The sequence below is a fragment of the Panthera onca genome, chromosome D1 (assembly GCF_046562875.1).
Source record: "Panthera onca isolate mPanOnc1 chromosome D1, mPanOnc1 haplotype 2, whole genome shotgun sequence".
NCBI classification, from domain to species: domain Eukaryota; kingdom Metazoa; phylum Chordata; class Mammalia; order Carnivora; family Felidae; genus Panthera; species Panthera onca.
This window is the reverse complement of record NC_138348.1, coordinates 54,788,553-54,809,454: the sequence shown is the minus strand read 5'-3', so window position 1 is coordinate 54,809,454 and position 20,902 is coordinate 54,788,553. Positions and strand designations below refer to the sequence as shown.

The 20,902-nt window shown below is 40.5% G+C and overlaps 2 protein-coding genes across 2 annotated transcripts; one reads left to right on the top strand and one right to left on the bottom strand.

Moving 5' to 3' along the window:
• Positions 1 to 8,011: 8,011 nt before the first annotated feature.
• On the top strand, positions 8,012 to 8,965 carry OR51E1 (olfactory receptor family 51 subfamily E member 1). Its single transcript, XM_060607826.3, has one exon. The coding sequence runs from the start codon at positions 8,012 to 8,014 to the stop codon at positions 8,963 to 8,965; it is 954 nt and encodes a 317-aa protein (XP_060463809.2).
• A 9,521-nt stretch (positions 8,966 to 18,486) lies between these two features.
• On the bottom strand, positions 18,487 to 20,197 carry LOC132662352 (olfactory receptor 51I2-like). The gene is made up of 2 exons (XM_060607828.3): positions 19,326 to 20,197; positions 18,487 to 18,502 (listed from the first exon to the last, which is right to left on the bottom strand). The coding sequence occupies exons 1-2, from the start codon at positions 20,195 to 20,197 to the stop codon at positions 18,487 to 18,489; spliced, it is 888 nt and encodes a 295-aa protein (XP_060463811.3).
• Between the last annotated feature and the right edge of the window lie 705 nt (positions 20,198 to 20,902).

The following is a 20,902-nucleotide window of genomic DNA, read 5'->3' as shown; positions in this document are numbered from 1 at the left end:
ATTAGATTTTCCAAGTGAAGGAGAAACCAGGCTGTGATGAAATGAAGTATGGGGGTGGAGCCAGGAAGAATAAAGGAGGCTCCTGACTCAAAGGACAGTGTTAGCAGTTTCTATGTGAGGTGAAGGGAAGCATGGACAGTGTTAGCTGCTGCCTGTGGGTAATTTTCAGGTACTATAAAAAGTGATCAGTTTACTGGAGTCCCCATTTAGATCCTGGCAGGAGCTGTCCTAAATGAAGGTGAATGAAGAACAGACTGGGTTGGGACTGGGTTAGAGTTCAACTGGGGTCTGTCCATGTATTCACAGGACCAGTTCTAGTTTGTTAGTGTGGTTGAAGTTCAGTTTGTGTTGGGGGTAGGGGCTCATTCTGTACTCTGCATCAGAAGTCAGAGTATGGCTGATACAGAGTGTGGCTGATATTGGGACTTCAAGATCCTCCTAGGGCTCTGGTCTTGACTCTGTGTGTGCCTAGGGGCAGGGTCCAGTCTTTATTCCATTTAAAAAGTGGATTACTGTCTACACTGTGACTTCCCCTGCCTTGCACTCTGTTCCCTGGCCCCACTGAACCACGTGCAGCTTTCCTAACAAGGTATGTACTCCTTCTCTCTGGGTCTTCGAATTTGTCAGTATGCACTTTTAACGACAAATTAGGTCCAATTTGTTGCTTTAGTTCCCCCAGCCCCCTCAATTAAATCAAAGCCCTTTGCCATATCCTGCAAGCCCCTCCGTGATCTGGCCCCTGCCCTCCTCTCTGACCTCACTTTCCAAAATTCTCCTGAGCTCTCAGTACTCTGGCCATGCTGACTTTCTTTCTGATCTGTGAACCACCAGAATAGAAGACCTTTTCCTTTTGTTGCCTCATCTGCTCTTTCCCTAGATGTCAGAATGTCTGGCATGTTCCTATCATACAGCTCTCAGCTCATACATCATCACCTCAGAGAGGCTTCCAGTGACCTGCATCTCAAATATGGGTTCCTCTCCCCTGTCCTTTTCTATCTTATCACTCTATTTTATCTTTAGTGTACTTATCTTTATCTGATATGTTCTTGCTTATTTGTTATTGCCCTCCTAGTGTATGAGCTCCCTGAAAACAGCCATCTTTTCTCTTTTATCTGCTGTTTTATCTCTGAATGCTGCTGTCCCCATATTCCCAACCCTGCCTGGTTAACCATGACTGGCCCCTCAAGTCTTGGCTCACAGGTTACCTCCTCAGGGAAGCTCTCTGAACCTGAAAATTTGGTAAGCTACTGTCTGCTTTGCTCCCAGGCTCTTGTACTTACCCCTATCCTAGCATTTATCACAACTTGTGATAGCTGCATAATTTGTCTTCATTTCTCCCCACCCCTGCATTGTTTACTGTGTGCCTTGTTTACTCTGTGTCTCATTATCTCCAGTGTTTAGTGCAGATTCTGGTACCTGGTAGTCAGTCAGTCAGTCAGTCAGTCAATAATTACTGAAAAAACATGAGTGTACCAATCAAAGTCCCAGATCAGGCTTTTTCACTGCACCATGTTTCCCTGTGTGTAGGCAACAAAGTAGTTCTGCTGGACACTGATTACCAGGTCAAGCTTTGCAGCTCTGTGGGACTTTTAGAGACTCTGATCCTACTTGGGAAGGGGAGGGGCAGGGCCCTGAATCCCTGGAGCTCTGTTTGGGGGTGATTTTGGAGGCCCACACTGCCTCTAGTGAATAGAACAGAGCTGGGAGCCTCACTCTACTTTTTTTGAATTAGAAAAATGAGAAAGTGCAAAGTCTATTCTCATTTTGACCCTTCTAAAATGAATGTTGGACACTACAAAGGTTCATCTGCTTTATCAAATCCAAAAGAGGTAGGGGGACAGAAGATAAGGATGACCTGAGATAGAAGTGATTCTGGGGCTACCACACACATGGAGGATTAAGGAAGGAACCCCCCCTCCTGAACTGAGTGATGAGCTCCCGCAGTTCTTGCCCACCGCAGCATTGCCCTGAAGTTTGCCTTTTCTCTCTGGGCCTGAGAGTAGGATCCAGAGGCCCCCAGGTGTTCTGGGCTCCCTCTAAGGACATTATCTTCCAGATGTTCCCGCAGAGGCTGGCAAGGGCACCTGAGGCCCCAACACCGCTGCTCTAAGCATGGAGCATTGTATGTGTTTATCCCCAACAATGGTAATGACCATGAAACCCTTCTCCCATTCCCTGTTTGTTCCCCTTCCTTGCTGCACCTAAGTGGGGAGAGCTGGTCAGGTTTCCTGAGTCCTGGAGAGGGCCTCTAGACTCACAGGTCCTCAAAGTGTGGATTTCTTGGAGATAGCATTAAAATGGACCTTATAAACCATTGGTCCATTCCTTTTCTTTTTTTTCTAAATATTTATTTTTGAGAGAGGGAGCACGTGAGTGCACACAAGTGGGCGAGGGGTAGAGAGTGAGAGGAACAGAAGATTCAAAGCGGGCTTAATGCTGACAGCAGAGAGCCCGATGTGGGGTTCAAACTCATGAATCACAAGATCATGACCTGAGCTGAAGTCAGACACTTAACCCGTAAGTCTCTAATAAACTATCAGCATCCTTATCAGTCAAATAGGATTAATAATACAGGTTAATGAGAGGCTCTAATCATATAAGAAGGGTAGAGGATAAAGTTTTTAAATCTCCATTGTAGGGACTGCCCAAAGTCACAGCCAGAGGAGTTGGGGCTAAAAGGAGAATGCCCAAGTCTTAGTCCGGGAGGGTCCTCTTTACTGCCCTTTTAAGTTCCCTTCCAAGGGTCTACCTGGGTAAGGTATCCTACTTACCAAGCCCTTCTACCCTGCTTCTCAGGTAGATTTTATTGCTTTCAGAAGGTGCAACAACAATTAAGGGCAGCCTAGAATAGGGGAAAATGTACAGACCTTGGTATTGGTCCAGCTATTAGTCCAGTTCTGCTTTACCAGTCAGCTATTAAACCCTGGGAGCACTTTTTAATCCTGTGGGACTTCAGTTTTCTCAGATATATATAAAGATACATAGAATTCCTATCATGTAGAATTTTCTTAGGTTAGAGATAATATTTTTACAGCATCCAGCATTTGGTAGGATCTCAGTGATTTCTATTTTTATCATAAAAAGCAATAAAATCAGTTTTGGGAGTGACCTCATTGTTGTTCTCTTGGCTCAGAAGAAATAGAGCTCATGGCCCCTGGTCTACCTCCCTGACTGCTTTTCCATGTGTTTCTGAGAAGGAGGATGTTCAGAGAGGTCTGGGAAGAGTGTGAGGGTGGGCTGGTCATGGGGGCTGAGCTGGCACTGGGGGACAGAGTCCTGGAGGCCAGGGGGAGGGAATGAGGAGAATTGGAGACTTCAAAGTGTATTTCTCCTCTGTGTAGTTGTGGCTTCTGCTCCCTCCATCCTCAAGAAAGGGCCGAGATGTCCTTCACAGTTCTCCAAGGCGCGCCTGTGACTTGCTGAGATAGTGTGACTTTTTCTTTTTCAAAGAAAGTCCCAAGCCTATTCCCTGGGGTTAGGGAAAGGAAAGAAAAAATACTTTCTTTGTTTATTTTTTCTTGAGTGTGTTTTACTTTCAAACTAGAGTGATTTAGTTCCTATTTCCCCCAGAGTTCCAAATGTTCTCTGAGTACATGCAAATGGTTCTAATTACCAACAGCCACTCAGACCAGATGATATCTGTTCCCTCTGCCTGCCTCCTGGCAGGACTGTGGGAGATTGGGATGCTTCAGTGCTTGGGCCTTCTGGCTGGTCTCCCTACCATCCCTTCCTTTTTCTCTTGCTGAAGTTTCTGTGGCCCAGCCTGATATTTTCCCCAGCAGTAGCTGCCCACTTTATACTGCTGAGGCATCTCTCTCCCAGACAGCTGAGTCTTCTCCTTGTCTGATGTCTCCACATCAGTGCTTATCCTTTGCCGTTGAGAGAGATGGGCTGCTAGCTACTGTGTATGTGTGTATGAGTATGTGCCTGAGGTGGAGTGGTGATTTAGGTGACAAATGGGGAAAATGAAAAGTTTTTGGGAACTGTATGTTTTCAGGAACCTTGTTTCCCATTTTAATGGAAAAAATTTAAAAGTGCTTCACATATTGTGATATAGGTTTTACAGCACCCTTTGACATGCCTTATCTCATAATTTTGCAGCAGCGCTGTAAGGTTGTTACTGTCCTCCACTTATTTTGAGCTGAGACTTGCATTTCTAACCCCAGATTTGACCCTTAGAGGTAATAGGTTGGAATATGCCAATCCAATGATTATTTCCTAATGTTTCCTAAGGTGGAACATGGTGATCCTGTTCTACCATGTCTATTCATGTGAAATTTTTGGATGCTATAGATATCTGGCCTCCTGGAGTAGCAGAGCTTTCTTGCTGATGTCTCCAGAGGGGGCATCCTAGGTCACCCTGTCTCTCGGGCATAAACTGTGCTGCATGTCTACTTTGCATTTATGTAGAGCCAAGGCTGTGCACCTGCTTTGTTCTCCACGTATCCTTTCATGCCCTCTGCTTCCCTGGGTAATAAAGGCCTTTTCTGTTTGACTGTAAAGATTCTTGTTCTAAAATTAGGACTACCCTGCACTGACCTTCCAAATATTCTTTCATTCTTCTCCAAAATCTATAGTTCATACAACGGGCAGTCCTTCCTACCTCCTTGCCTGTGCTATCCTCATTAGATGTCTATTGAGGGATTCTTCTTTTGATAAAACTCACTTTCATTTTCAATAAATGTTAACTGCATACTAATTAATAAATATGGTATGGTCCCTGCCATTCAGGAATCCATAATTCAGGCAAAATAAATATAGAAATAATTATAGTTCAAGACTGTAAATGCATGAAAAGAGACCTAAATAAAGTTCTTTGGGAACACAGGGCAGGAAGCATTTAATTCTACCCAGGGGTAGAAGTTAGCAAACAGCATAGGAGGGAGACAGTAAACCAGGATGTGAAAGATGAATAAGATTTTCTCAGTGGGAAGTCCAGGAAGGGGATCTGGGAAGATCTTGACAAAGGAATGAGAAGTAAACAAGAGAAAAAGACACAGAAGCATGGGAATCAGTGCCACCTTCATGAAACAACATGCATTCTAATATGGCTGGAGCACAGGGGTCATGGTCAGCAGTGACGGGAGAAAAACCTAGGGCAAATGCTGGAAGATAGACTTTTTGCCACAATCTAACAGTTGAGTCTTTTTTCTAGAATTAATTTGGAACTTTGAGAGGTATTTTTTTAAGCAATAGATAGCTGATTTCATTTGGTGGGAAGATTGTTGGGATTGTGCAGATGAAGAAGGTGGCACTGGAGACATGGCAGTCAGAATAGAGCCTCTGAGCTTGTGTGGCTGTTCAGGCCACCCCACAGAAAAAAAGGAAACACTGTAAGAAAACGGTTAACAATGATAGATGTAATTATTTGCACCTTTACTTTGTGTCAGGTATTGTGTTAAACGCTTTATACTCATTGTTTCATTTAATACTAACACTGACCTCTATTAGGCAGTCACTATTATCCTCATTTTACAGATGGGGAAACTGAGGCTTATAAAGGTTAAATGATTTGCCCAGATGGCATAGCTAATGAAGTTATCCACCAGGATTTGAATCCAGGACTGAGTTCAAAGCTTTTGATTTTTGGACAGGGAGAGTTGAATATGCCTGAGAGACAGGTGATTCCTTTCAGTAAGACTTTAGAATTATGAATCTGGATCACAAAAGACAATTCAAGCTTGCTAAGCAGATTTGGGAATCAATAGTTTTACGTGACAAATAGATTTATTGAAGGGGATGGGATGGCCAGGGTAGAGGGTATAGAACAAGAGGGGAACTAAGGATAAAATTCTGAGAGCATTATTGTCTAAAAATATGCATAAGGGTCAAGCAGAGGAGTCTGCAGGTCCAGAAAGGAGACTAAGAACAGATGATCAGAGAAAGATGAGGAGCAGTAGGAGGAGGAGGGAGAGTTTTAAGGAGAGAACTGCTCATAGTGTCATAGGTTAGAGAGGTCAGTACAGAGGATTTCAGACACTGATGACTTTGGCTTCTTTGCCTGATTTTCTAGGCTAAATATGGCTCCTTATACCTTTTCCCTCCAGCAGTTGGAATTAATCTTTCAAAAACCCATGCTCTCAGTGTTTTGCTCTCTGTCTGGTGTGAAGGAACCCCTGTGGGATAGTTCAATGGTGAAACAAAGATTATTGACGCATTCTGAACCCAGTGAATGGTGTAAGTCCTTCCTGATGCTGGCCATGCACTCTTCTTTACAGTCAACTGCTGTCTGGTGACTTGTCTTAGTATTTCACTTCTTTTCAGGACTGATTTTAGAGGTGAGATTAGTGATTAGTCTGGGCTTTGAGTTACAAATGGCTCACACTCACCTGCTCTCTGGTAACCCCCATTCCAGTTTCAAGATCTTAGGAATCTAACCTTTTCTTTTTTCCTCCCAAGATAAAACTATCTTAAATATATCCTAGCAATAAGTGGCACTATTTCCATTATGGGAAGAGGAGATAGCTAGTTTCCAGATTATAGCCAAGCATATTTTCATATATATAACAAGTGTAAATTTATATAATCTAGTAAGTCATAGAAGCACATGAATATTTGTGGATGGAAAAAAGGAACGGATGAAGGAAGTTAGTTAACTCTCTAATTGTTTCAACAGAGAGATAAGATCTGAGAAAACTCATCTGACATTTCCCATCTCAACAATCTCTAGTTATAGTCATCACTTTTGTAGCCAAATTTGGGGATAGCAACCCCCTGCTATAGGATTGATTATTTCTGCAGTGCTTCTAATGCCATCATCATCTTTCAGGTTTAGTCTTCTGTGTCAGTCCCTCTCTTTTAAGCTTGGTGGGTCCCCTAGACACAGAGCTTGAGATGGTAATTCTTGTTTAAGTGATGTATTGACAAACTACTGTCCTGAGAAGAGGGGTGAGACAGGCAGGATAGACAAGGGAGAGAAAGCTAAGCAAGGCTGTGGTCTCAGCAAAGTCTGGTTGCTCAGAAAGCTCTGAAGTACTCATTGCATCACAGCTTAGGTCCCACCTGGAGGCAAGGCGACTAGCTCTTTGCACCTTTATGTCAGGCAGTCATTGACCTCTAGATGTGTCCTGGGGTTGAGGGGGCCGAGTATAGCATAACTTCTGGGTGAAGTGCCTCTCATTTGATCAAGGATAATTTTCTGGAGAAAGGGAGAACTGTGAGCCTTTAGTACTCCACACCCACTGCAAATATAGGTGCATTGGTTTGGTGGAGGGGATCTGAGTGATATACCAGTGGCATCCACTACAGCTATTGTTCCTTTTATGATACAAACTGGATAGTCTGGACAATGTAAGACTCTGGATGGACATTGGACAGGAGTAAAGTATAGAGTCAGAGTTTAGAATGAAGTTAGTTTGTCAGTTTTTAAAACTGGATTAGGGATTATCATAATAAAATAGGTATTATTAAGTTTTAGATCAAGTTTGAAATAGCTTCCAGAATTAAGCATTAGATTAATGTTAAAGTCTGAGTAAAGGTTAGAATGAGAGACATCATTAGGATTAGTGCTAAGATTAGGTTACCATGTTGATTTGTGTTAGTATTGCTATATTTGGATTATAATTAGTTTTAAAGATAGCCTAATGATAGAATTACAGTTGGTACTGAACATAGGGGAGCATAAGGGTAGGACAGGGTAGAGGAAATTATGGGACAACATAAAAATATCATCTAAGTCTGTATAGTCAGTTAATAGCCTATTTTTTGTGAACTAAATGATGTAAAATATGCTTAGAATTTTTGTTTTAGTATTTTACTTGTTTTCAGGATTGAATATAGAGGTGGGATTAGTAATTAGGACTGGGCCTTGAGTTACAAATAGTGGTTAGATTGAGTTTAGAATAGAATCAGAGTTTAGATAGGCAATGAAATTAGAGTTAGATAAGAGAATAGGACATCAGGGTGGAGGGAAGGAAGCATGGTTTTGGGATCCTGGAGTATCTGACAATGGCTTATTTATGTATTCCAGCCTGTACCTGCTTGGCACTGGTTGAGGCTCCTCTTCTTCACTATGGTGGACCCCAATGGCAGTGAATCTAGTGCCACATATTTCATTCTAATAGGCCTTCCAGGCTTGGAAAAAGCTCAGTTCTGGTTGGCCTTCCCATTATGCTCCCTCTACCTTATTGCTGTGCTAGGTAACCTGACAGTCATCTGCATTGTGCGGACTGAGCACAGACTACATGAACCCATGTATATTTTTCTTTGCATGCTTTCTGGCCTTGACATACTTATTTCTACTTCATCTATGCCCAGAATGATGGCCATCTTCTGGTTCAATTCCACTACCATCCAGTTTGATGCTTGTCTTCTACAGATGTTTGCCATCCACTCCTTATCTGGCATGGAGTCCACTGTACTGCTGGCCATGGCCTTTGACCGCTATGTGGCCATTTGTCACCCACTACGCCATGCCACTGTGCTAACATTGCCTCGTGTTACCAAGATTGGCATGGCTGCTGTGGTACGGGGTACTTCACTTATGGCACCCCTGCCTATCTTCATCAAACGGCTGCCTTTCTGCCGCTCCAACATTCTTTCCCATTCCTACTGCCTACACCAAGATGTCATGAAGCTGGCTTGTGCTGACATCCGTGTCAATATCATCTATGGCCTCATTGTCATCATCTCTGCCATTGGCCTGGACTCACTTCTCATCTCCTTGTCATATCTGCTTATCCTCAAGACTGTGTTGGGCTTGACACGTGAAGCCCAGGCAAAGGCATTTGGCACTTGTGTCTCTCATGTGTGTGCTGTTTTCATATTCTATGTACCTTTCATTGGGTTATCTATGGTACACCGCTTTGGGAAACGGCATGACTCCCTCCTGCCCGTCATTATGGCCAACACCTACTTGCTTGTTCCTCCTGTGCTCAACCCTATTGTTTATGGAGTGAAGACAAAGGAGATCCGGCAGCGTATCCTTCGTCTTTTCCATGTGACTACCCATACTTCAGATCCCTAGGTGTCAGTGAAAATTTCTTTTCCTCTCAAATTTTTTCAATTCAGATTTTAATATCAACATTTTGGAAGACATTATTAGGAAAAAAAACCTTCCCTAATAGAAACACAACTGATACCTTCAAACAGGAAATTGGTTGGAGAATCTCTGTATGGATAGGGGCAGTGGAACCATACACTCCCAATCCCTGTTTTTAAATATTATTTTCACTTTATAATTCTCTTTATATAATTATTAAAACCCTGAGATGGTTGTGGCTGGAGAGCTATTTCTTCCCATTTAACCATTTAGTCCAAATCTCTGCTTGCATTGATAGTCCACAGCATTTCTGAGATGAGAGTTGTACATCTAAGGGACATTGATCAAAAGTTAAGCATGGCAAGAGTAAAATAAACACAAAAGCACAATATAATCAGGTAATCTTGCTTGACACTATGATTTCTTCTTCAGAATCCCCAACTGTATTGGATCCCAGGAAAACAGATGTACCAGGATTTCTTTCTTCAAAATGATCTCCACAGAGAATAAATAATTTCTTTTATTCTAGGAACCAGCTCTCAGGAGGAGGATTAGAGTAGAACCTTGAAAATACTACAGTTACCTACCTTAATGAAAGATGACACACTCTGTTCTGAGCATTTTTACAGATCATGGATACTTTCCCTTCACTATCTTATCAGTGTTTTTATCTGGGTAGGAATATGATTAGTATCACCATTATACCAATGGGAAAATTGATACTTAATGGGGATCAGTGAATTATATGAAGTCACAAAAATTGTCTTTTGATATCCATATTGTGGGGAGGGACTGTTAGAGAAACCTGTGAGGTAGTGAGTTAGACGTTTCAAAAGTCTTGCATTTTTTTTTAGGGGAGGTATTTAATTTCCTTCCTCACTCATTTAGTATTGCATATAGGAATTTCCTTTTAATGTTGCTGATGGCTTTAATTCCAATAGTTCCTTGTCCATTTGCCACCATACCTGGGTAGTAACAGCAGAGTGTGTTTGGGACATTCCCAAACAGTGGCTAGTTTGGAAAGTAGTATGATTAGCAGTGGGGTCACTCAAAGGATACCTGGAGAGACACTTTTTGGAGAAATGCAGCTGAGAAGACCTAGAAGCTCATGACAGAAATGACAGGTCTCTCACAGACCAGGGGTCTAGAACAGGAAGCATCATGAGGCTGGGCAAGGCCAGTGGCCCATGTGGCTAGCTGGGAAGCAAGGTTAAGGCAAGCATGGCTCCAAAGGAACTAAATAGAGCATATCAGTGGATACGGCCTATCCCCTAGGCTCTGAATGGCCCTGTGGGTGAAGCCCACAACATCAGTGCTTGGAGAACAAGGCTGTAGGAGAGGCCATAAATACTAGTATTTAGCATGAATATGGTCCTAGAGGTCTACTTAGGCACAACACTTCTAGATGGAAGCAGAATGGGAAGGAGAAGGTGTGGGCGCTACAGGAGTGCAGCGGGAATAGACAGGGAAGAAATGAGACCATTACCCATGGAACGCTTGTTAGACCTAAACAGAAGCAGGTAGTATAGTAGAAAGTTTGGCACAGAACCAACCAGAATTTTCTGGCTATAGCTAGCAGACTGCTTGTTAGGGTATAGAGAGAGCACATGTGATTTCTTGGACTGGAATCCAGAAGATGAGAATTGTGAGCACTATGGGATCTGATATGCTCAGGTGAGTGGTGGCCAGCAGAACTAGGAGCATAAACTAGAGTCAGTGCAGGCTTTGGTCATTTCGGACAGAGGAGTGGCCTCTTACCCAGTAAAGCCCTGACATTGGGATTGAGAGAAAGAGAATTAAAGAGAGAGAAACAGACAGATTTTCTTTCTTATTAGGAAAGCAGTATAATAAACTTTTGACATTCCCCAAATACAAAAGAAAAGTATAATAAACTCCAATAAAGTTGTCACATTAAAAGACAAACATTGTTAGCATTTTTGTGTTTATTTCTCCAGATTTTTAATAGGTGTTTGTATGCATGCTTCTGTATGGACATATGATGAATGTGTGTTACCAGTTTTGTATTTGAAAGCCCATTAGATACAGGGATAATCAACAGATAAATCGGACACATTTAAATTTTTTTTTAATTTAAAGATACAGCCATTATCCTAGATTTTAGAAGGGATTCCAAGTCCGTGATAGTATGCTCATGATAAGTTTCATGGCTTTAATCTTAAGTGACTTAACCATTTTGTGAGTATAAACACACACCACCACCACCACCACCACCTTCCTTTATCTAATTTCTTAATAAATACTAAATTATTAAATGCCAGATAGAGACAAAGCTATAGCAGGACTCTTTTAACTTCTAGGTCAGATTTCTGGTCATTTATTTAAGGACTACTCACTGGGTCACCTGGAAGGGCCTGGAGTTAAGGACTAGAATGAGAGGAATAGGCTGCCTCTTTCAGGAGATTTGGCTGGAAGTTAGGGTATGTTCTGGCAAAGACCTTCATCATGTGCCTTTCACATAGGTATCCTTTTACCTTCCCCATTTCCTTTGTTTAGATATTGCTGTCTCTGACCCTACTGCCTCAGCCACTTGGAACTTTGTTCGGTCCTGGAGGAGTCTGAATAATACTAAATCTCAGTCTATAAGTCAGTCATTTTTTTAGGTTTATTTAGAAATGTTTCATAAATGTGGCTTGTGTTCTCCATTCTGCTTACCAGTGTTCTGGCCCAGATACTTACCTCTTGCTTAGAGGATTGCCATACTTTCACATTTGTCTCCTTGCCTTAAACATCTTGTGCATGAGTCCTAAATCCCATGTAGTTTGCAGGGATTTTTCCAAACACAATTCCGATTATCTTGCTCCCCTACTTAAAATCCATTGAGGATCTTTTATTGCCTCCCATACAGAGTTACTTCTTAGAATGACAGTAGGCCATTCTTTTTTACTTTTATATATGTTCCCATCTTATTTTTTTCTGTGTAAAATCTCTAATTTTTCCACGTAGTGTATTTTTCAGCTACTTTATAATACTTGCTATCTCTCAATGATTTCATGCACTTTTAAATCCTCTATTTCACTCTGTTTCCTTTGAATTGCCTTTTGCCATTTTTTCTTTTTAGCAACATTTGATAAAATGAAACTCTTTTATCATTTGTCAGGCCAAAAGAGGCATTTTCTCTTTAGTGTCCCTAGACCTCTTGGTTCATACTTTAGAACTGGACCATTTACAGTTCAGAAAAGTTTGAGTGAGCTTCTGAGTCATATATGCTCAAGTTAATAAAATATACTATATTATTACTTTAATTAAATTGAAATAAGACTCCTTTGGATGCAATGAGCATACATGTGGAGAGTCTGTCTTTAAGATAGACAGACCTGAATTTGGGAAAGTGCCGTATTATACCATTGGTTTAGGATTTCAGAGTTGATGTTTGTTGTTTATCTCTTAAGGTACAGTAGTCCCACTTCCTATCCACAGGAGATACATTCTAGGACCCTCAGTGGATGCCTGAAACTGCAGATGATATATACTATATGTACTGTATGATGCTTTTTTCTATATATACATACCTATGATATTGTTTGATTTATAAGTTAGGCACAATATGAAATGAACAACATAACTAATAATAAAATAGAACAATTATACTGTAATAAAAGTTATATGAATGTAGTGTCTCTTTTTCAAAATATTTTATTGTACTGTATACTCACCTTTCTTCTTATGATGATGTGAGATGATAAAATGCCTACATGAAGAGATGAAGTGAGGTGACTGATGTAAGCATTGTGATGTAGTGTTAGGCAACTACTGACTTTCTGATGATATGTTAGGAGATTCATCTGCTTCCAGACTACAGTTGATTGTGGGTAACTGAAACCACGGAAAGTGAAGCCATGGGTAGGGGGGCACTATTGTATTCTCAAAACTTCTTGTTCATTCCCGGACATCTCATAGCTTTCTTTATGTTAGACTGGATCCAAAGGGAATGAAGATGATGCAGAATCAGATTGTAGTCTGCCTTTTCTACAACTAAGGGAGCCAACAGGATACAGGGCTTTTAAATCTAAGAAAGTTAAAGAACAAGGGGATGGAGAATCAGCTGCTCTTCTTCCACGGTCTTCTTCCCAGACATGTCCAGATCCCTGAATTACTTCCAAATCCATTTCCTCCTCCTTCTCCTCTTATTCTTCCCTTTCATCTTTTTCACGACCATGATTGACAGGAAATGTATTCCCTACCTTTGTTTTTAAGCTGTTTTTGTGAGTTATTGTTCCTTATTAAAATATAGATATATCAGTAGAGAGAAGCCACACTTTCAAAGATAGCGAGTGTGACATTTGGAAGGTAAAAATTGCTTCTAGTAAAAATCACCCAGAAAAAGTATCCTTAGAAAAGGTGGCTGAGGGGAAGGAGGACTTTAAGAAGGAGTGAAAGATGTATCACACTTTCTTTATCTAACTTAGAATGTCTTAGGTCTTCCAAGAAGTTTTCCATCTTATCTAAGGTGTGAAATTTATTGGTATATTTTCTTACAATCCTTTTAATATCTGCAGCATCTGTAGTGAGATCACCACTCTCATTCCTGGTATTGACAGTTTGTGTTTTCTCTCTTTTTTCTTTCCTGTTCAGTTTGGCTAGAGGCTTACCAATCTTAATACTTTTCTCAATGAAATATATTTTGGTTTCATTGATTTTCTTTTTTTTTCTGTTTTGTTGATTTTCTCTGTTATTTTCTTTCTTCTGCTTACATTGGATTTAACTTCCTCTTATTTTTCTAGATTCTTAAGGTGGAAGCTGAGGTTACTGGGATCTTTTTTTCTTATACAGGTACTGTAGTGCTATGCATTTCCCTCTAAGTACTGCTTCAGCCTGCATCTCACAAATCCCATATGTTTAATTTTCATTCAGTTGAAAATAACTTGTAATTTTACTTTTCATTTTTGCTTTGACCTATAGTTATTGTAGATTCTGATTCAGGAGGTCTGGCATAGGGCTCAGCAAGATAGAAATTTAAAAAGGGTCCATAAGTGATTCTGATAGATAGCAAGATTTGGGAGTCCCTGGCTAGGATGGGAAGTGTGGGATGGTAGACAGAGATAACATTGGCCATTTGAGGGTGACTAGTAGCTGGTGAGGGATCCTTCAGGACTGTACTTTATTTGGGGTATTGTGTGATATGAAACAAGAAGACAGTTGGGTTGTAGAAGCATAGGAATCAGGCAGTTCTGCTTCTGAGGGGACTATTTCCAAGGGTTAACAGATTTTGTCTTCAGTATGATGTGAAAACAGTCTTAACCAAGAAATTAAAATAAGAACCTCTGAAACATGTGACCTCTGAAACATGTGATTCATTTCCCTTTTGAATCCTTGGGTTCCCTGATAGGTATTTCCACAAGACACTTTCTTCTTCTCTTGTAATACTCATTATGTTTGAGAAATGCTTATTTAATACCTGTATTTGCTGCTGAATTGTATGTAAGTGTATGAGGGCACTGTTTCATTGAACCTCTTCATCATTGCATCCTGGGGCATAGTAGATGTGCCTGGGGCATAGTAGATGCTTATGACAGACATTGACTGCTGTTCACCACACTAATTCATCTGCATCCAGGACACACAGCTAGGCATTTCCCAGCCTCCTGTAAGTTGGGTATGATTAAATTCTAGCCATTACTTTCAATGTGAATGGAAGTGATGTGTGCAGCTTCTAGACCTGGCTTAAAAACTCTCCTATGTAGTCTTCCATGTTGACACTGCATGTGACTTGGGAATCCACGTGTTGCATATGGTAAACCACCAGCAGCGAGTTCCTAAAAAAAACTATGTAGAGCCAAACCCTTTTACCTGCAACCCTCCACCAACCCATATTTGCACCATTTGTATAAATGAAAACTGACCGTGTCATCACTGAACATATTTTTGTTTTTAAAGTAGTCTAGCCTTGCAAATACAACACTAAATAAATATTGGTTGAATAAATAGCTTAGAAACTAAAGGAAACAAAACCTGGAAAGTGAGGGGCTCCGATAAGACTGCTGATTATCCTTCCAGAAAAAACAATGGAGGTATGAATTTCTTAAAGGAGGAGGTATTTCCTTACATTAGCATAATTATCACAAAGTCTTTATGAATCAAGATGACACCAAACTGGGTCTTATATAGGCTTTTATTAATTTTCTTCTGGTCAATGTCCTCTCACCTCAGGAAATTTACATTATTGTTCCTTCTCCCTCTTGGATATTCAAACTTATCATCTCAATCATTTCCAGCGTTCATTATGTTCAAGTCTCTTCCATATTAAAAACAACAAGTATAAACCTGCCTAGATCCTATATTCCTCTTTCATCTCTTTCCTTTCTTAGCCAGTCTCTTAGAGAAGTTATCTATAACTTATCTCCATGTGTGCATCTTTCATCTAACTCTTTCATTACTGCAATATAACTTTGTCTTCCATCAGACTACCAAAGGCATTCACTATCATCATCAAGGAGCTCTGTGTGTCTGAGGTTTTAAGTCCTTACCTTCCTTGACTTCTCAACAACATTAAACACAGTTGACTACTACCTCTTTCTTGATACATTTTCTTCCTTTGCCATCCATGGCATCACACCCGTGGTTTTCCTCTTATCTCTCTCAGTACTTCACAGTTTCCTTTGCCACATACATTTTACTTGGGCTTATGAGAGAACATGGTATATGAGGGCCTGAAATTAGCCCTTTAATTGTTATGCAGTGACACTTGGGCTGATGGCTTTTATTGCCAGCTGTATATCATGACTTAAATTTTATCTCTAGTGTAGACCATTTGGCTAGTCGAGAGTTCCTGGGCTATAAGTCTAATGGCCTGTGTATTCTAGTCATTTGGATGCTTTCAAGGGAGTTCAGGCTCAGAGTGTCCATAATTGAACTCATGATATTCTTTGCCCAAATAAGTTTCTTTATTCATGTTTCATATTTCAGTTAATCATGCCACCATTTACCCTGAAGTGTCCCAAACTATCAGTCATCCTTGGCCTTTCCTTTTTCTTCTCTTAGTCTTCATATTTGATCCAAAGTCAAGTTATATAATTTCTACTTATATAATAAGTTTGAACCCATCTCCTTCTCTTTATCTCCACACCCCTAGTCCAAGTTTCCACTAAATCTCATCTTGACTATTTTGCTAGCCTTCTAACTGATAATTTAATATGTTCTCTACAACAAAATATTAAAAAAATGATGTTTTTAAAATAAATGTGGTCATGTCAAAATGATCCTCATCCCTGATTAACACACTAATTATTTCCCATATTTCTGATTGGTTCTCATTTATGTTTTTCACATTTATCTTAAGCCATAGGTTCTTTGCTCTTTGACTTCCTGGTAGCACTACTTTTCATTCCATTCCTTTACTGTGCCATGCTTCCCTTTCCACAAGTTCTTTGGAGACAAAGTTTTCTTTGCCTAATATACCTTCCCCTAAACACTCTCCTTTTTCCTAGTTAACTTGTATTCAGAATTTGGACATCACCATAATTATCACTTTTTGAGAAAAGCCATTCCTGATCCTTTGAACAGGTGAAATACGCTTATTGTGTACTTTCATCTATTAATTAATCTATTTATTTAGTCACCATGGTGAGCAGAATTCTAAAACACTACAAAAATATCCTGTTCTAGTTCCCAAAACCTTTGTATATGTGAAATATCAATTCTATGATTATGTTATTATATGGCACAGCTGACTTTAAGATAGGTGTGCTTGAGCCCACATGAGCCCTTAGAAGAGACATTTCTGCAGCTAGCTGGTGACAGAAGTTAGAGATATTCAAAGCATGAGAAGAATGTGATGCATTGTTGCTAGTTTGGTGATGAAGAGGGTCATGTGAGAAGGAGTGTGGAGCCTTAAGGAACTGAGGAAGATCAATAGACAGCAGTTGCACAACCTTAAGGAACTGGCTTCTGCCAACAGCTCAAATGAACTTGGAAACAGATTCTTCTCCAGGGCTTCCAGGTAAGAACCCAGTTGGCTGACACTTTGATTTTGGCCTTATGAGACCCCAGTTAGAGAATCTAGCCAAGCCCATCCTCCAGAATGTGAAGTAATAAATGGGTGTTATTTTAAGATAAAAAATTTTTGTTGTTATTTTTTAATGCAGCAGTGGAAAACTAATATAGTAGCTGAATACATTTTTAGTGCTATTAACATTAAGTACTATTAAAATGAGTGCAAACTTTGCATTCAGAATGCAGTGTAGAACAAAAGTGTTAGGCTCTTCCTTCATTGAACTTATAGTCTACTGGGGGAAGAGGAGCCTAAATGGATAGCTCTTAATTCATTGTAAATTTACATTTATTTCGGTATATATTTAGTCTAGTCCCGCAAATCTTTGAATGTGGTAAAATACCACTCCTGTGATTGTGTTGTGTTATATGGCACAGTTGATCTTAAGACAGGGAGTTTATATTCATATGGGTTGAGATAATTACAAGAGCCTTTAAAAGAAGGGACATTTCTGTAACTGGTGACTGAAGAAGTCAGAGATATTTAATTGATGTGTATTCCTTCCATAAAAAAATCAAGTTTGGTTTTGGTACCTTTATATTATGATCAACTAGCAGAGTGCTTGGCACATAGGGATCACTAAAGAATAAACAAACTATTTGTTAACACATAAAAGGTAAAATCCTCCCAAGTTAGATAGCTGGTAAGTGTAAGAGACAGGCTTAGAATTTGAATAAGGCTTGTTTCCTGACTCTACAGTTTGTGTTCTTAACCACTATAACCCAGTGCAGACAGTATATACTAAGATATTGTGATATTGAACCTCATACTTTTGAGAAGATGGGGAGTGGTTAAGAAGAGAGACAGACATCCCCTTTCAGCTTCACTTTGTATGAAGGTATACTCAAGCAGAAATATATTAAAAAATCTTAGTATTGTAATTTTTTTCCTACAAAAATTCTTTATGGAGCCAGAGTATTTCATTGATGTGTGAAGGGCATAAAGTCTGGGAAAAGGGCCCAGGAGATCCCATAGGGTGAAAAAGTAGGAAACCTTCACTAGTTGAGGAGCCTTAGTTCAATCAGTTAGCTGTTTTGCACCTCTCACATCTCCAGGTCAGCTATCCAAGTTCAACTAGAAGCCTTTTCACAAACTTTTGCAATCATTTATATGTATTCTTTTTCCCCATTCAAATTCATTTATATATTCAAAAGAATCATTAAGCAGCTATTACTCCACAAACACCACTAAAACTGAGTATATTTTGGCACGCTTGGGGTTTACAGTCTAGTCGAGTGATAGACTGTTGCATATTGCATATGTGCATATATTGCATAGGAGACAAACACAGTCCAGTGAATAATGTGGAGAAGAGAATTGGACAAATTTTCTGAGAAATTAGGCTTCTACTTGACTAATAAGAAGTGTAGCTAGAAATGAGATATAGGTAGGCGGGGAGATGAGAACATTGCAGGCAAAGTAAATGGTGTCTGGGAAGACCCTGAGACCAGATAAAAGCTTAAGCTGATAGTCTTTTGGCTCTAGTTTTACTTGTATGTCAATACACTTTTAACCTGCAATACATACTCCTAACTTATTTTATAGTAAAATATTTAATAAATGATTTATATGTTTTTTTGGCAAACCAAACTACCTAGCATGGTATATGCAGTTAGCATATAAGTTATGTTAGTATGTGCAGTTCCGTATAATTCTGTACAAATTGTACAATCTTCTGGCTTCATCCCATACCACTCCTTCTTCAACCCCTACACCACAGTCACACCTGTGTAGGTATAACAAGTGGTAGAGACATAAAGAAGTGCAGGCATGCTTAACTTTCCATGAACACATTTACTTCTTCAAGACACGGAGCCTTTTATTTCATATTGCTCTTTTTTCCTGGATTTTTATCTTTCTTACTGAATTCCTACTTTGCCTAGAGAAACCCTGCACATTTTTCAAGGTGAAATAAAAAACATTCCCTCCTTTGTAGAGGTTTTCTGATCTTCCCAGGCAATTTCTGGCCGCTACCAATTTGCAGTTCCTCTAGTAACCTCTTGCACAGGACTTTATTGTTGTACTTGTATGCTGGTGTGTATTTACTTGCCTTTATCCTCATACAAGAATGTGTTTCTGGAGAGAAAGGATCATGTTTAATATATTTTTCAGTCTTTAATCCTCAGCACTATTTACAGTAAAAAGTAAATCATGAATGTAAATTTGAAACATAAATAATCCTGATGGTCTTCCCACTTCCTGAGTAGGAATTTTCAATGCTTTATGAGGGTAGCAGGTTCCTGCAAAGTACAGCAACAAGTTTCCTTTATGGTACCCGGACCCAATTATATTTCATAGTTTGATCAGTCTTGGCCCTTTCTCTTTAGCATCCTAAACATGGCTTCCCTGATGGGCTTGGATTTCACACTGTAGATGATGGGGTTGAGCACAGGGGGTACCACCAGGTATACATAGGCAACAAGGGCATGTGCAATGGGGGACAAGTGCCTCCCAAAACGGTGGATCATGGACATGGTAATGCCTGGAATGAAAAAGACAAAGACAGCCAGGATATGGGAAACACAGGTGTTGATGGCTCGGATGCGCTCCCTGGGAGATGCCAGTCCCAAGATTGTGTGTAGGATAAGAATATAGGATAGGATGATGAGCAGAGAGTCTATGCCTCCAGTGGACAATACCACATAGAGCCCATAGATGATGTTTATGGTGATGTCAGCACAGGCTCTTCTCATCACATCAGGATGAAAACAGAACGAGTGGGACAAAAGGATTTTGTTAGGGCAGAAGTTCAAGCGTTTAAGCAGGAAAGGCACTGGGAAGAGAGACAGGGCAGCACGGGCCACAATGGCCATCCCAATCCTGATGATGACATTATTGGTGAGGACAGTTGCATAGCGAAGAGGATTCGAGATGGCCACAAAGCGGTCAAATGACATGGCCAGGAGCACCGACGACTCCACCACAGAGAAGGAATGGAGGAAGAACATCTGGACCAGGCAGGCATTGAAGCCTATGAGCCTGTGGCCAAACCAGAGCACAGCCAAGGTGGTGGGCAGTGTGGACAGGGTGAGGCCCACGTCGGTGAGGGCCAGCATGGACAAGAAGTAGTACATGGGCTGGTGCAGGCTGGGAGTCTTCCTCACAGCCAAGAGGATCAGGCAGTTTCCAGTGAGGGCCACAGTGTACATGGAGGAGAAGGGGATAGAGATCCATCCATGAACAGCCTCATGCCCTGGGATGCCAATCATCAGGAAGGCATGTGGCTGGAAGAAGGAGATGTTGACATAGGTCTGGGAAGGGAGCATCTTTGGGAAGCAGTTGAAGTCTCCAGAAAGATGTGACCTCTTCAGCCTGGGCAGACAGAAAGATGGTGATAGGACACTTGTTATTAGGAAGATATTTGTTTATGCTGTATATAATTTTTCATTAATTATTTCTCATCTTCTCAGCTCTTTGTATTATTAACCATTCCAGGAATGTACATACATTAGCTAATATGTGCCCCAAACAAATGCAGAATGTAGGGGATAGTTTAACTTCCTCATAATTACTGGAAAATAAATGACTGAAATGGATTTACATTTCACATATACTGTTGCCCTACTTAGAGAAACAAAAGGGTACTAATTTTCTTGGACACAGAGCTGGGTTTCTGAATAATTCTCTGAATCAGTAAATTTCTGTGCTTTAGGAAAGTAGACTCCTTCATTTCCTCTGCTTCATCTAGAGGCATAGATCTGCTGTCTCTGGAAGTCCAGGCCTCCTTACTTTTCTTGCTGCTTCTGACATATGCTCATCTCCTTACCATTGGCTCCTACTCCTGGCAGCAGCTGAAGAGAGGGGAATCTCAGACTCACTAACCAGACCTCCATCCTTCTAAGTAGTATAGAAGGGATTGTATTTTGGCCCAAGGTACTTACCTTGCTTGTCATAGCCTTCTCTACCTCTTCACA

What these genes read in the sequence shown, in the direction of transcription:
- OR51E1 (XM_060607826.3), top strand. Translation starts at nt 8,012, where the DNA reads ATGGTGGACCCCAATGGCAGTGAATCTAGTGCCACATATTTCATTCTA.
- LOC132662352 (XM_060607828.3), bottom strand. Translation starts at nt 20,197, where the DNA reads ATGATTGGCATCCCAGGGCATGAGGCTGTTCATGGATGGATCTCTATC.